Consider the following 13,494-nt stretch of genomic DNA (forward strand, 5'->3'; position numbering starts at 1 on the left):
AATTAGGTCCGGACATCTTCCGGAGTTGCACTTTCACACATGGGACACACAACTGGAAACTGTCCGTTTCAGATGTGTTCACACCAGCTAAAAATTGTCTGGTTGGTTTAGATGAGGGGTGGCACTTGGATTGAGCATGCAGAAGGCGGGACATGACACAAAAAAGTTCGCTGCGGGAATCGCAGTGTTTTGTTTACAGCCCTACAGACAGAAGTTACTGAATCTCGACGTCTCTCCAGCCAGTCGCATTCGTTGGGGTCTTCTTTGTGTAAACGACCCTCCTTCTTCATCCACGGATGTTTGTATTCTTTTGTTTTTGTGCCAGTCACATGATACAAACGTCATCAACATGCCCACTCGCTCACGGTCAACTTTCCGGAATTCTCCCTGCTCCACCCATACAAGTGGGTTAGTCAGAAATAACCCAGACTTTGTACTATGGAGCTAGAAGGGTAAATCTGTTTAATGTCTGGTCCAGCTGATTGACACATCTGCACTTATACATACAGCACCTCCGGGTAATGTATGGAAAAGTTCAGGGTGGCAGGGCATGTCTGAGAGGGGCTCGAGTGGGGAAGCAATCAGTGTCAGTCTCTCTCTAGCACACAGAAGTAACACTGGACATCGGATGTAGGAATGACCCAGGACACTGGTTTCAGTTTTACAACTTTAATTGATAACAGTAAAGCCAGTGTTACAATAAGGATACCAACAGGCTGAAGATGGTAAATACCAATACAGATTCCCGCTACTCTAATACTTCATACAGCAGAATAAATTATACCATGATAATATACACACATGCTGAACAGAAATGTCACAAATCGGAACACAGCGGCAACAAAAGCAGGTAAGCAGGGTTCAAGGGTCAAGGTTCAAGGTGGGCCATGTTAGCGAACTGGTCGCATATTGCGGGTCTTCCAATAAAGATCCCAATGTTGATCTAACACTGGTGTCAGAAATTGGTACTATAGGCTAGAATCAATTTCATTTCCTTTTTACATCTGCTTTGTAAAAAATAATAATAAATATAGCCTGGATCTTTTTTTTGTCATTTTTTCTTTTGTTGGGTGGTTTTATTCTCTGAAGATGCGGCATATTGGGTCATGCCACATGTCGAAGAAGGCCTATTTCGTTTTGACTCTGAAGGCCTATTTTGGAGAGGAGGGGGAGCCGGCAATGGGAATGTTCGGCGGACGGGATCACGCAAGGGAAGAATACACAGGTTAGGAAAGTCTGCCTGTGGGCTGAGGAAGGCCCCATGCTGGAGGCTGCTGCACCCGTAAATGCGACACTATGAGAGCCAGGTCCCAACACGGAGGCTGCTGCACCCGTAAATGCGACACTATGATAGCCAGGTCCCAACACGGAGGCTGCTTCACCCGTAAATGCAACACTATGAGAGCCAGGTCCCAACACGGAGGCTGCTGCACCCGTAAATGCGACACTATGATAGCCAGGTCCCAACACGGAGGCTGCTTCACCCGTAAATGCGACACTATGAGAGCCAGGTCCCAACACGGAGGCTGCTTCACCCGTAAATGCGACACTATGAGAGCCAGGTCCCAATACGGAGGCTGCTGCACCCGTAAATGCGACACTATGAGAGCCAGGTCCCAACACGGAGGCTGCTGCACCCGTAAATGCGACACTATGATAGCCAGGTCCCAACACGGAGGCTGCTGCACCCGTAAATGCGACACTATGAGAGCCAGGTCCCAACACGGAGGCTGCTGCACCAGTAAATGCGACACTCTGAGAGCCAGGTCCCAACACGGAGGCTGCTGCACCAGTAAATGCGACACTCTGAGAGCCAGGTCCCAACACGGAGGCTGCTGCACTTCCACTGAGACAACTGTATGACTGCAATTAGACTCATTTTGACATTTGCTTAAATCCTTTTTTCCCGGCATGGACTTTGTGATCTTGTTAAAAACAACATCAACCTATCGTACTGAAAATCAAATATAGAAAACAAAGAAAAACAATTAGGCAATGTAAAAAGAAAAAGCACACAGTCACGCTCGCATTTTCCTCACTCAGTCTACCACAGGACATGTTTTAGTATAAAACATACTCTTTATAAACAAACGATGCACAATCTGTCGGGTCTATTGTACAGGTCCATTTACAAGCCTAAATAGATTATGTCCAATACAACAACGAGTGCTACACCAATGTGCTTTATTTACTTTCCTTTTAAAAAAATTTATTACAGTTTTTTTTCCATGCCAACTGGAAAGCATAATGCGGATTTGATGGGACCAAAGCTGTATTTGGTCCTTAACGTTCTCGAAGCAGAGGGTTATACCCGATCCGGACTGCAACCAGTCTGTGGCCAGCGGTGATGTCCGGGATCACATTAGGGGAGTACTGCCATTGCTGGATGCTGGAGGAACATTCTGGAATGCATATGAAGTCAGAATCCAGTGTAACAACCGGTCTTCGAGAAATGGTGTTAAGGAAGGAAAATCATCCAACAAGGCGTTTTAAGAACAGTTATTTAAAATCGGAAGTCTTTCGTGTTTCAGGCGGTACTCGCGGCGCTTGCAGTTAGACCTCGGCACCGGACAGCGCTCCTTGAGGGCCTGGTGTGCCGCTCTGTGGTTCGTGGGCACTTCCTTGTTCCCACGGCAACTGTCAATCGAAGTGCTCAGGTCCATCTTTTGTGCTCTATCAAACTACGTCAAACGAAGATCTGCTGGGGGCTAACATTCACATTACAAACACATGTGGGGGGGGTGGTTCTTGGGGGTACACAAGCTGGGGGTACATAAGTCCTTCTGTGGAATGTGACAATTGGGATTGTGCGGGAAAGTCGAGTCGCTTATGTCCAAGATGGCTGAGAGACAGTGTCACGGGGCCTCTGCGTCTCTGCCCCCCTGGCCCCCCCCGGCTCCTGTGAGCCACCAGCGCTTTACAACGAGGTCAAGTAAAGAAAAAAGCAACGTACAAAACCAAAACGAATCAACAAAAATGACGACAACCAAAACAGTGGCAACGATAATGAAAAACAACAGGAATTATTATCATAAGGGCCCTAACCAGAGGTTCTTGGCGTGCCGGCTAAGAAAGTCACAGGGGTTGGGGCTAATCATCGATAGTGGGTGGGGTCAGAAGGGGGAGGGGTGTGGCTTTCAGGCTCCACCCCTCCAGCAACTGGACTGGATGGATCTTTTTTTGTTTTTTTGTTTTGCACTGACCAATGCTTAAACAAGTTCCCACAGACACACACACGCACACTCTCTCATACAGAAACACACATTTCCCTCAGTCGCTCTACCACTGCTGGGGGGCGTGTCCTGGGGCCACAGGAGAGGTTGCTGGCTTGGGGGAGACGTAAATCAGTAGGCCTGCCCAGTCTCCACCTGCAGCAGTCCCAGGACAGCGGAATGGTCGGCCAGTTTCATCCTCCGCTGTGTGGACAAGCTCACATTCTTGGCCAGGTAGTCCACGGCTGCTGTGGATCCAAACACAAATGAGGCGATGAAAAACTCAGACACACACACACACACACACACACACACACACACACACACACACGTGTCTTTACATGTCATATGCATGCACACAATAGACTGTCAGGATTACATTCCCTACATAACACTCATTCTCATTTTTCCATTTCCCCTTCCCTGACCTACTTGTTCTCTGTTTGCCACCCTGCCCCAAATCCCCCGCCCCCCACCCCCCATAGACTGGCACAGCCCGGGAGATGCGAGAGCCAGTGCCACCTCAGCGTGTCGCCATGGTGTCCCTCACACTGCTCCCAGGGGGGGGGCGTCTGTGCCACTCTTCGTTAAGCCTGTCGTCTCAGGTTTCACGGCCTGCCCGCGCGCCCGCCTGCCCCCAGTCTTTCCCGCCTGGCTGCCCACCCCATCTCTGGTACCCCTCCAGCCATAACTCCATCATCATTAGTCGTGCATCTGCTTCCCTCTCTTTACCAACAACTGCTTCGATTACTGCTTTCGGGGTCATAAAGGAACGTAAACAAAGCGACAGGTCACATCCTCCCTCTAAGCCCCCCGCCACCTACATCCTCTGCAATTATATGTGATATATAAGGGGATGGATGGGACAGAAGATGGCAGACAGAACCATGTGACACAGGGGTGGTGAAGGAGGAGGTGACAGTGGGGGTGTTTTTGCAATTAGTACATTGTGGGGACCAGATTTACCCACAATGTGATAAAAAACCTGTTATTCTGAACTGTCCGCACAAGGATAACCTCAATTTTATAAAAGTCTATGATTGCAATCGAATAACTAAAAATGTCTATGTTGTGTATTTTGTTTGATTACTTGAGTTTAGGGCTGGGTAGGGGTTAGGGTTAGGGTTAGGCTTAGAGCTTTTCCCCATAGAAATGAATGGGGAGTTCACATGAAGATAGGAAAATGTGAACTGTGTGGGTTTAACAAAAAACAGCAAAAAAAAATCCATTTCAGTGTTAGTAGGGAACGGCTGTGTTTTTGAATGTGTGTGTGTGTGTGTGTTTGTGTGCTGTGGACTGGGACACGGAATGTGGCGTCTCAGTACAGGGGGGGTCGGGGGGGTTTAATCTGGGGGCGGGGTCATGCCCAGGGTCAGAGGTCACTGGCCAGCCTCACACCTCACATGGCTTCAATTTAACGCTGCGATTGAACGGGGCTTGGGGTCGCGGGGGCAGACGAGCGGCAGGTCAAGGAGGGGTGAGGGAGCAGTAAGGCAAGAAGGATGGGGCGTCTCTCACCCCAAAGGAAAAAAACACTGTAACTCATATGAGGCTCCGTTACAAAGCCTGAAGTTACTATATATTAGCAAAGCAGAGGTAGGTAATTCAGGTCCAGAGAGTAAAGGTCCAGACTAAGATTTTCTTTCAACCAACCAGTTGAATATGAAGAGTCACAGTCACAGAGAACTTAACTGGTAGGTTGAAACAAAATCTTGGTCTAGACCATTTTTGCTCTCTGGACCTGAATTACCCAACTCTGCATATACATGCAGTTAGTGTTAATGGAGACAAGGGAAACACAAATCTAGACACCAGGAATGTTGGGAAAGGTCATGGAGACATGAGGAATGTTGTGGAGACAGAAGGAAGGGTTGTTAAAGGAGAAGGTAAAATGGATGAAAATGAAATGGATGCTGAAAACATCTCATTAAGGCGTGAGGGGACACTCACTCTGACCATACTGGCTGTACTGGTATCCGGCAGTGACGGGATCCACGCTGTAACTGGTGGCGCTGTAGGTGGGGGGGCAGTAGGCCTGGGAGGACGCTAAGGTCTCCACATTCTTGATGGAGTCCGAGCGTTGACTGCAGCTGGCCGAGATGGGGCTGGAGGCCTCCAGGCTGCCGTGCAGGGGCGAGATGGAGAAGTCGTGCTGGGACTGGGGGGGCACGCCACTGGGGTTACCCAGAATGCTCATCACCTGGGGGAGGGAGGCCCTGTTAGCCAGTTCTGCCAGGCCAGAAGCTAACTTCACATTACTTCTGTACGGCAGGAAAATCACACTGAGAATCAAAGGTATTGGGTCCTGCCACTCACATTTGAAATAAAAGGAGGCTGTACGGGGTCGTCCAGAAAAGTGCCTGCTCAGAATCACCCCTGCCAATCATCTGTATTACTTACCCCGTGCAATGAACCCACATGACCTCACCGCTCCACCCCTCTGAAAGGCCACATGTAAACGAGCCCCCCCCCCCACAGGCTGATGTCCCAACAACCACCGAGGGAATGGCTGTCATCGCCCTGGGTCCTCAGGGCCCTCCAGCTCATGAATAGTAATGGGACTGAGAGTAATAAATGTTCCCGTTAAACCCTCCCCACGGACCGGGATTTAAACATACAATGTGCTCTCTCAGCCAAATGTTCCCCGACTCCTGGCGGGTCTGGCCCTGTGAATGTCATTTCAACTTCTTAACCAATAAATATGCTTAAACTTTTTTAATTAGTAAAAAAAGAAGGACAGTGTTTGTACAGTTGGAATATAAATTTGAAGATAACTGCAAATCCATCTTCCGAACACTTATCCAGCACATGAGGGTCCTGGATTGGAGGCAGCTCATCACAGGCCACAGGCTTTCAGAGCGATTTAGTAACACCGGTTTGCTTAACTGCATGTCTGCCCACAGAGGAGGAACACGTAAACTCCACACACATCGTGCTGGGGCAGCATTTACATCCCAACTACACAGGCGTGAGGAAAGTGTTACCTACTGAGCCACTGTGCCAAACTAACTGTAAAGCACTACAAATTAATTCAGATTTAATATTTAAGCAAAAACCTACCAACGGCACCTCGAAAAGAAATTAGAAAAGAGTCTATCCACAAAGAAGAACCAACGCTGCATGCAGTGTCACATAATAAAACATACAGACATGGTTTGCGGGGAGGATCCAGCCAAGAAAAACATATTAGACTCCCACAAGTCTGCGAGTGAATGCTTTGGCCACTCCGTCTGTGATGATGAGTTGAGCTCTTGTCTGTTTCCACCTGTGTAATGCACCCCCCACCCCCTCACTCGCCAAGGTAAATAAGGCCACAAGAGTTCACTTCTCAGCCTTTAGCTGTCAAACACTGCTGCCTTTGGCCCTGTACATGCCGATATAGGATTAGTTCTGGATTTGTTGTTCTCCCCAGCTGGCATTTCCCTTGACTTGTCTGAAGGTTAGATCTAGACAAGAACAAGCTGATCCCAGATCAGGGTCCTGGGCAAAGTTCAACCATTCAACCAAGAGTCCCTTTAACCACAGAACCACTTTCTGGTCAAAGGATGGTGGTGTAGTTTACATAGACATAGCCCAGCAATCGTAGGGTTAGGCTACCAGGGTGCGGAATGGGTGCTGCTGTAGTACTTCTGTGGAGGTAAAATCCTGCTTTAGCATGAGTTTTCTCCAGAGAGGTGATCCAGTGCACTGATAGGCTCACATGTAGCCATGAGGATTGAGGTGAGAATTGTTGGTCAGGTATATCCAACATGCCACAAAAAAACCACCTAAGGATGATGAGAAACATGTAGGCAGACCATGGAAGCAGACCTTGCAATAGGCATCACTAGAGAGATTCGTACTTCATCTGATTAGGAGCTGGATTAGTGAGCTGGGGGGTTGGAGCATAAGTCTTTGTCTACGACTCTTCTTGTTGAATGAGGGGCGAGAGCCATGACCCAAGGCTCGGGGTCAGAGAGGTAGCTTGGGATTTGTGTGTGTTTTGGAGGGGGGGGTTCCTTTGTGTCACCCCTCCTCCCAAACTAGAGCTTGTGATCAATGAAGCTTTCGACTCCTAGACTTCGGTTGTTGTTCTTGTTAGTCATGGCCCAGCTTTAATCTGACGTGGGAATTCGTGAAATCTAGTTAGCCCTACCCACAGACGTAAAGAGGCTCAGATTTACGGGCTAGTGTCATCCTGAGTGATCGAGATTGAGTGAAGATGAAGACACAGTCTCCACCGCATCCCTTCAACCAGGAGACATGGCAAAATGCAGCTGATAGGATGATCCAGAAGCGGATTCATGCGAGGACAGCAGTCCGCAATTCCCCATAATACATCTTTACATGTCTGCATAAAAACTATTTCAGCTGGATAGAAAAACAGGCAAGACCCATTGAGACACGTTCACACCAGAATTGAGGGCCAGAAGCTGAATCAGAATGAGATTTGGACTCAATACAAAGGTTTAACCAAATGTATCCCCAACTGCTTTCCAACATTCACGTGAGAAGCCTTCATGACGAAACAGAACCTGTGACATCAGCCTTGACAGCTGTACAAACCACCATCTAAACTCAACCATCAATTTTACCCCACTATCTAAACTCAACTAAATTACCCCTCATCTAAACTACACTCCACAACTATCCCATGATCTAAAACCTCCATCTGAAGGAGATTCTCCCATTTTTTTACTTTTTCCTCTCAAACTTTGGTTCTTCTAGTTGGTAGACCTTGACCTTGGGGTGTCCTCTTGGCCCGAGGCGAACCACAGCGAAAGCTTTACAGTCTCAAGGCCTGCAGTTGGACTCAGATATTGATGATCTGTCATTTCCCGCCATGTCGGGGGCAGTAAACCAAAATCAATGCTCATTTCCCGAGTGTAACGTAGCCTCCTACTTATCTGATGGGGTATGGAGGCTTGTTAAGTGGAATCCTGTTCCCTCCTAAGCACCCCAGGCATCCTGACAACCAGCCACTTCATACAGCCCTCCTCTTCCCTTACTCATAGACCCCCCCCCACCCCACCAACCCCCTTCACAATAATGCCCCCCCCCCCCTTCTCAGTGGCTCGATTTTTTTGTTTGTTGTCGGCTGGCGAGCTCATGGGCGCTGGCAGAGCAGATAATACGAGCCAGGACTCGCTCTTAAAGGACAGCGCCCCCGGGCACTTCCCGTCTCTCTCTGCAGATAGGTTACTTTATAAATAATAATAAAAAAAAGTAATTAATTCTCTCGAATTCTGAGCCTGGAGCCTGGGGCGGTATTTTCGAGAAGACCGTGAATTGATACAATGTGCGTCCTTTCAGATAAATCCACACTCACCACCACACAACAAGAGGCTCTCCTCTGCATCCCAATTTCCCTAAAAGTGAAATGGCATTTTTTTTTGTCTGCAGAAATGTTCGATGAGACTTGCTTCATTGTTAAGTTTCTGTGCTAGAACAACGAAACGGGTCCAGCTGGATGTTAGCGTCGTGCTAACGGGCCTGTGTGGGACCATTTCAATCCGACCACTGCAACGGATCCACCATTGAGACGGGCCTCCCTGAAGGGCTGTTAGTCACCTTTATAAAAGGTCTTTTTCAGAAGAAAATGAAAGTTTGGTGTTATATAAACATCATATTGACAAATCAACAACCGGGCCTTCCTGAGACCTCAGGCCTACAACATTTGGAGAGTCTCCTCCCACACTGCCCCAGTTCCGAGAAACTGCAGATAGAACAGTGAGATGCCCATCCTCACACATGCACACTCACAAGTGTACTTGTGCACATGCACTGCACGTGTGAATGGAGTAACAGCTTGCTCGGTGACTGAGGCTGCAGTCTCAGTTGCAGGTTTAAAGCCCAGATTGGGCTGCACTGTTCCATGCTTAAAAGTGCTAAATTTGAATTCCTCCAGTTAAAATTTGCAGCTATATAAATATGCAGCTGTGCTTCTGCTCACGGCCGCTGCAAAATTCACCGGGAAATGGAAGGATTTCCTCATACTCCTATAGACGTTTAAGTGGCCAGATAAAGACGGGAAGGAAGGAGAGCGTAAGACAGGAGGGGGGTGGAGGGCTTTAGGAGGGCCTGGGGGCACGCCTGTCTGCAGAGGAGATAGGGACACCCCCCCCCCCCCCAGTTGGCCCCACTCTTCACACTTCCTTCTATCTTTGCGGGACTGGATTAGCACAGTGCCACAGAGGGTTCCAACCAAACCAAAAGCCCCCAGGGGGAACCTTTAAGTTAACAAAGGTCATGGCTGTGGGGGGGGGGGAAGTGGGAAGAAGACAAACACAAGCAGTCCACGCGCCTGGCCGGTTTGCCGATGCACCTCATTCTCTAACATTTCCACAGGCACGAGATGCAAACGGCATGGAGTAATTTTACAGCACCTTTCAGGAAACACGCCGCACCTCCGCATGCTTGTGATCGCACAGGAAGTGCAGTTCGGCGTCACTGGTGGACACACGCTGAAGCGCCTCAGAACTTAAACATCTCCCTGACTTACTAAATCACAGTGTTTAGCTCTGAATGATTATATAAGGTACCACTAGTGTTCATTCTCCAGTGCTCCCCGTTTGGGACCAGCAGAAGGACAGCTGCGAGGTCACCACACAAGGTACCCCCCCCCCCGCCCCCCCCGCAACACTGCAAAAGGGAGCCATTTAAAAATAAGGACGACTGCATAAATTCAATTAGCCCGTCCCCGTCATGGTCTGCAGGGGGCGGGGCACAGACTGGGGGGCGGCACCCCCTCCCCAGCCATGTGTCAGCGAGCTAATTGGCTGGCGGCACGTTAATCGAAAGCGACCTACGACATCCGACAGGGGCTGTGGGGGAAGGGGGGTGGTCAGTAGGAGGGGAGGCAGGAGAGGATAAAGCCGGGGCTAGAAAACAGCCTGGAGATGGCAGCATTGGGGGGGGGGGGGGGGCACGAGGCAGTTAATTGCGTTCAATTAGACATTGCATTAGCGGCGACAGGGAAGGAGCCTGGACATGCAGCGGCGGATGATTATCAGACCCTGTATGTCAGCCGGGGCCCGGGGCCCGGTGCCAGTCCGAAAGGGGCCCCACAGCCCGTGTGAGGTCTGTGAGTGGCTCGACAGTGGGGCAGAAATGGGAAAAAAAAAACAAAACAAAGGTGAGACGTGGAGAAAAAATGAGCCCTGAGGCTTTTAACTCCCCATTAGGTGCCCATCGAGGGCCGCCCATGCGTGACGCTGGAGAAAAGCCCCCCCCAGACTGTTAGCAGGGCTCGGCGCTAACCGGGGGTTAATGCCACGAACGGTGGTCTGATAGAAGAACGTGTGCACCCCGATCCAATTATCCTGCAGCGCCAATGCACTTCATTCGCCCCGGGATAAATTCAGCCACCAGGAACAGCGCCCCCCCCCACCCAGCCTCACCTGGCTCCTGCGCCTAGTGAAATTAAACCCTGCTGCTTTAACGATTTGGCGGCAGGGCCCACGATCCCATGAGCGACGTCCAGGAGTGACGTGAGGCTGGCCGAGAATTGGGTGGTGGGGGGGTTTGGGGGGGCTGTTTGCTGAGAGCGGCGAGGAGCAGCCGCAGTGAGAAATGTCAGGTCAAATTGTTCTTGACAGTGTTAATATCAGCACCTCATTCTGATAATTAGATGTAAATAAACAGCGAAATGACTCGCAGCTGGGGGTGGGACAGAAGCCGGCTGACGCTGCAGTCGGCCAGCTGGGGGCTTAACTACAGTTTATATTATTATTCTGTGGGGGGGGGCGATGAGAGGTGAGGAGCAGGAGAAAGAGAGGGAGAGCGAGATGGCGGTCAGGAAGGTGAACCTGAGACGCGTGATTTGACAAAGACAGTAATACAGGACCGGCCTGATCCGAAGCTCACAAGCAGGTCCGCTCAGAACCAGGGAGGGATGTTAAGGCGAACGCCATGGAGCCGGCAGTGTGCCAGCGGGACATCAATCACACCTCTGCACCTGCCACAGTGGCATCCGGAACTAACAGAAAGCATATGTGGGCATTGCCCCCCCCCCCCACCCCCCAGCCTCCGGTGACCCCTCATCTGGAGTTTGGTTGTCAGGGGTAACTAGGCCCCCCAGCACGCTCACCTGCTAACTGTGTGTTAAGTTTGTCATCAACAATTAGCACCTGAGGGGGGTGGGAGGGGGGGCACACTTAAATGCCACAGTAATCAGGATTCCTCATATGCAAAATATAAATTGCGATGATGAGTGACAAAAACTCACATGGATTATGTTTATACAGACAGAGTTCTATTCAGAGGAAACAGATTTTTTCCCCCAGTTTCTTCACAAACTGTGAAATCAAAGTAAAATCCATTTGAAATCCTCCTACATAATGGAATCACATATCCAGCACCTGAAGCCCACCCTCATCCCTGAACGGGGGGGGGGGTCGCTCCATCACTGGGCTGCGTGGGACAGACAGCGTGCGAATCGGCCCCTGCCTGTTCTCTGCTTAAGCGCCGGTCTTCCGGGATTTGCCGAAAAATTCGCGTCGGCTGCCCGGGAGAGATAAAGGAGGAAGACCCACCCCCCCCCACCAGTCCGGCCTATGCCGGTTGTTTTATCGTGGAGCCACAGCCCCCCCACTTTGCAGAAAAGTCCACTCGCAGCATGTCAAGATGCACTCGTATTCAGATGGACCAGCCATTGTCCAGGGAAGGGAACCGTGACTTTGCCAGCCTGCAGTCAGAACATTACCTTTGACTGCCACAAGGAGGCGCTCCATGCAGAGCGGGCCATCTCAGCCCCCCTGACCACATCCCAGAACAGACATGGCCCATTCACTATGCAGCATCTCCTTGTACCAGCTTCTGGAAGCTGCTGTTATCTGTTTTTGTCAGACCCAGGAAATGTGTCCCCTTCACATCCAGCAATAGACTGACAGTCTGCGCTTTAGCAGAATGCTACAGAGCTTACAGTGACTCGCCAGTGGTTGATTAAAATTCCCCAGTTTTTGGGTAACCATGTTTGTGGCAGTTTTGCCAAACTGATACAGTATCTGTATGAAATGTCTTAATTAATGACACCCCCCCCCCCCCCAACGTCTTTAATTTCACACACTCTTCCTTTTTGCTCGCCGAGGCCCCCCAGTGGATGTGGCACACGTCCGCAGACTCTGTACTGCCTCATTCATATTTATGACCTCAGTGAGTCACTGCCTTTAGGAAACACACTATTGAAGGTTTTAGTATATCTCCTGTTCATGTTTACATATATCTGCTTATATGCATGATTTGCACGTGAATTCACACATATGAAAATATACCCAGATGTATGTATGTATGTTAGACTGGGCCAGCCCAGGCTCCTTAGCCAGAATTCATCCCGCTGCAATGGGGGCGGGGCATGCAGCATATTTCCCCCTCCCCGCCCCCCCCCTTATCTGCAGCAGACAGTCGCGGTGGGAGAACTGCACAGGCCGGTTAGCGTGTGTAGAGCGGACGGGCAGGCCTGGGGACACAGATCAAAGGCAAAGCAGTGGCTCGCCGCCTCTGATCCCCTGTGCCTCTCTGCTCGCACCCGCTCCCCGCCCCCCCCCCCCCCCAGCTCCAATTCCCCACCACCACAGCAGGGAGTCGCCGTCGTTTCCCCTCCGCTCCAAGCTCCACCTCCTCCTCCCCCCCGCACACCCACTCATCCTGAAAATTCTGCTCCGTTTCTCCGTGCCTGCCACAGGCCGTGGAAACACTAACGACAGGGTGATTATAAAATGATGCGTCATTAACACTTGATACACCCTGATTCCCTTTAACGCACTATTAAAGCGATGCACCCTCAGCGGCCAGTTTATTAGGCAGAGCCGCTTGCCAATCCAAACAGCCTGCTCCGCTAAGCAGGCAAGGGCTCCACTTTCCGTTTGGCCCGGCGTTAGGATGGCGGAGATGCCTCATGCCATAGCCATGTGCAGTAGGTTCCAGCATCCCAGAAAGAGCCACCCTTATGCGATTTTCACAGTGTCTACAGTTTCTGAGAATGGCGTGATGGACAAAAAGACCCAGTTAATGCTATTCCTGTGGCCAAAATTGACATGACAGAGATCAGAGGAGAATGGCCAGGCCACATACACACAAATGAAAAGCTTCTCTGAACAATAGCTCATTAATCACTGAAGCAGTTATGGGTCTTACCCAGTACTAAGTGTACCTAATAAAATGACCCATACATTGCTCATGTAAGTTGTGCAAAAGTAATTTTTAGGCATGTCCAAAGGTTTTATAAAAATGTTTGTGAGTTCCATGCATATCTATATTGATTCCATCTCCATGTTCTATCCTATAGTTATATTTTATATGTTTG

At 49.9% G+C, this 13,494-nt stretch overlaps 1 protein-coding gene across 4 annotated transcripts in view; it reads right to left on the reverse strand.

Annotated features, from left to right (window-relative positions):
• Nucleotides 1-653: 653 nt before the first annotated feature.
• The window catches only part of pax7a (paired box 7a), a 55,815-nt gene continuing 42,974 nt past the window's right edge, over nt 654-13,494 (reverse strand). For 3 of the 4 annotated variants that reach the window (XM_023837291.2, XM_023837289.2, XM_072715169.1), the window contains 2 exons: nt 5,163-5,412; nt 654-3,460 (listed from right to left, as the gene is read on the reverse strand). In XM_023837291.2, coding sequence (XP_023693059.1) covers nt 3,345-3,460; nt 5,163-5,412 — 366 coding nt within the window. In that variant the 3' untranslated portion in view covers nt 654-3,344. The remainder of the gene's footprint in view (nt 3,461-5,162; nt 5,413-13,494) is intronic. The other variant, XM_023837290.2, reaches the window with a different exon arrangement.

Source organism: Paramormyrops kingsleyae, chromosome 8 (assembly GCF_048594095.1).
Source record: "Paramormyrops kingsleyae isolate MSU_618 chromosome 8, PKINGS_0.4, whole genome shotgun sequence".
NCBI lineage: Eukaryota > Metazoa > Chordata > Actinopteri > Osteoglossiformes > Mormyridae > Paramormyrops > Paramormyrops kingsleyae.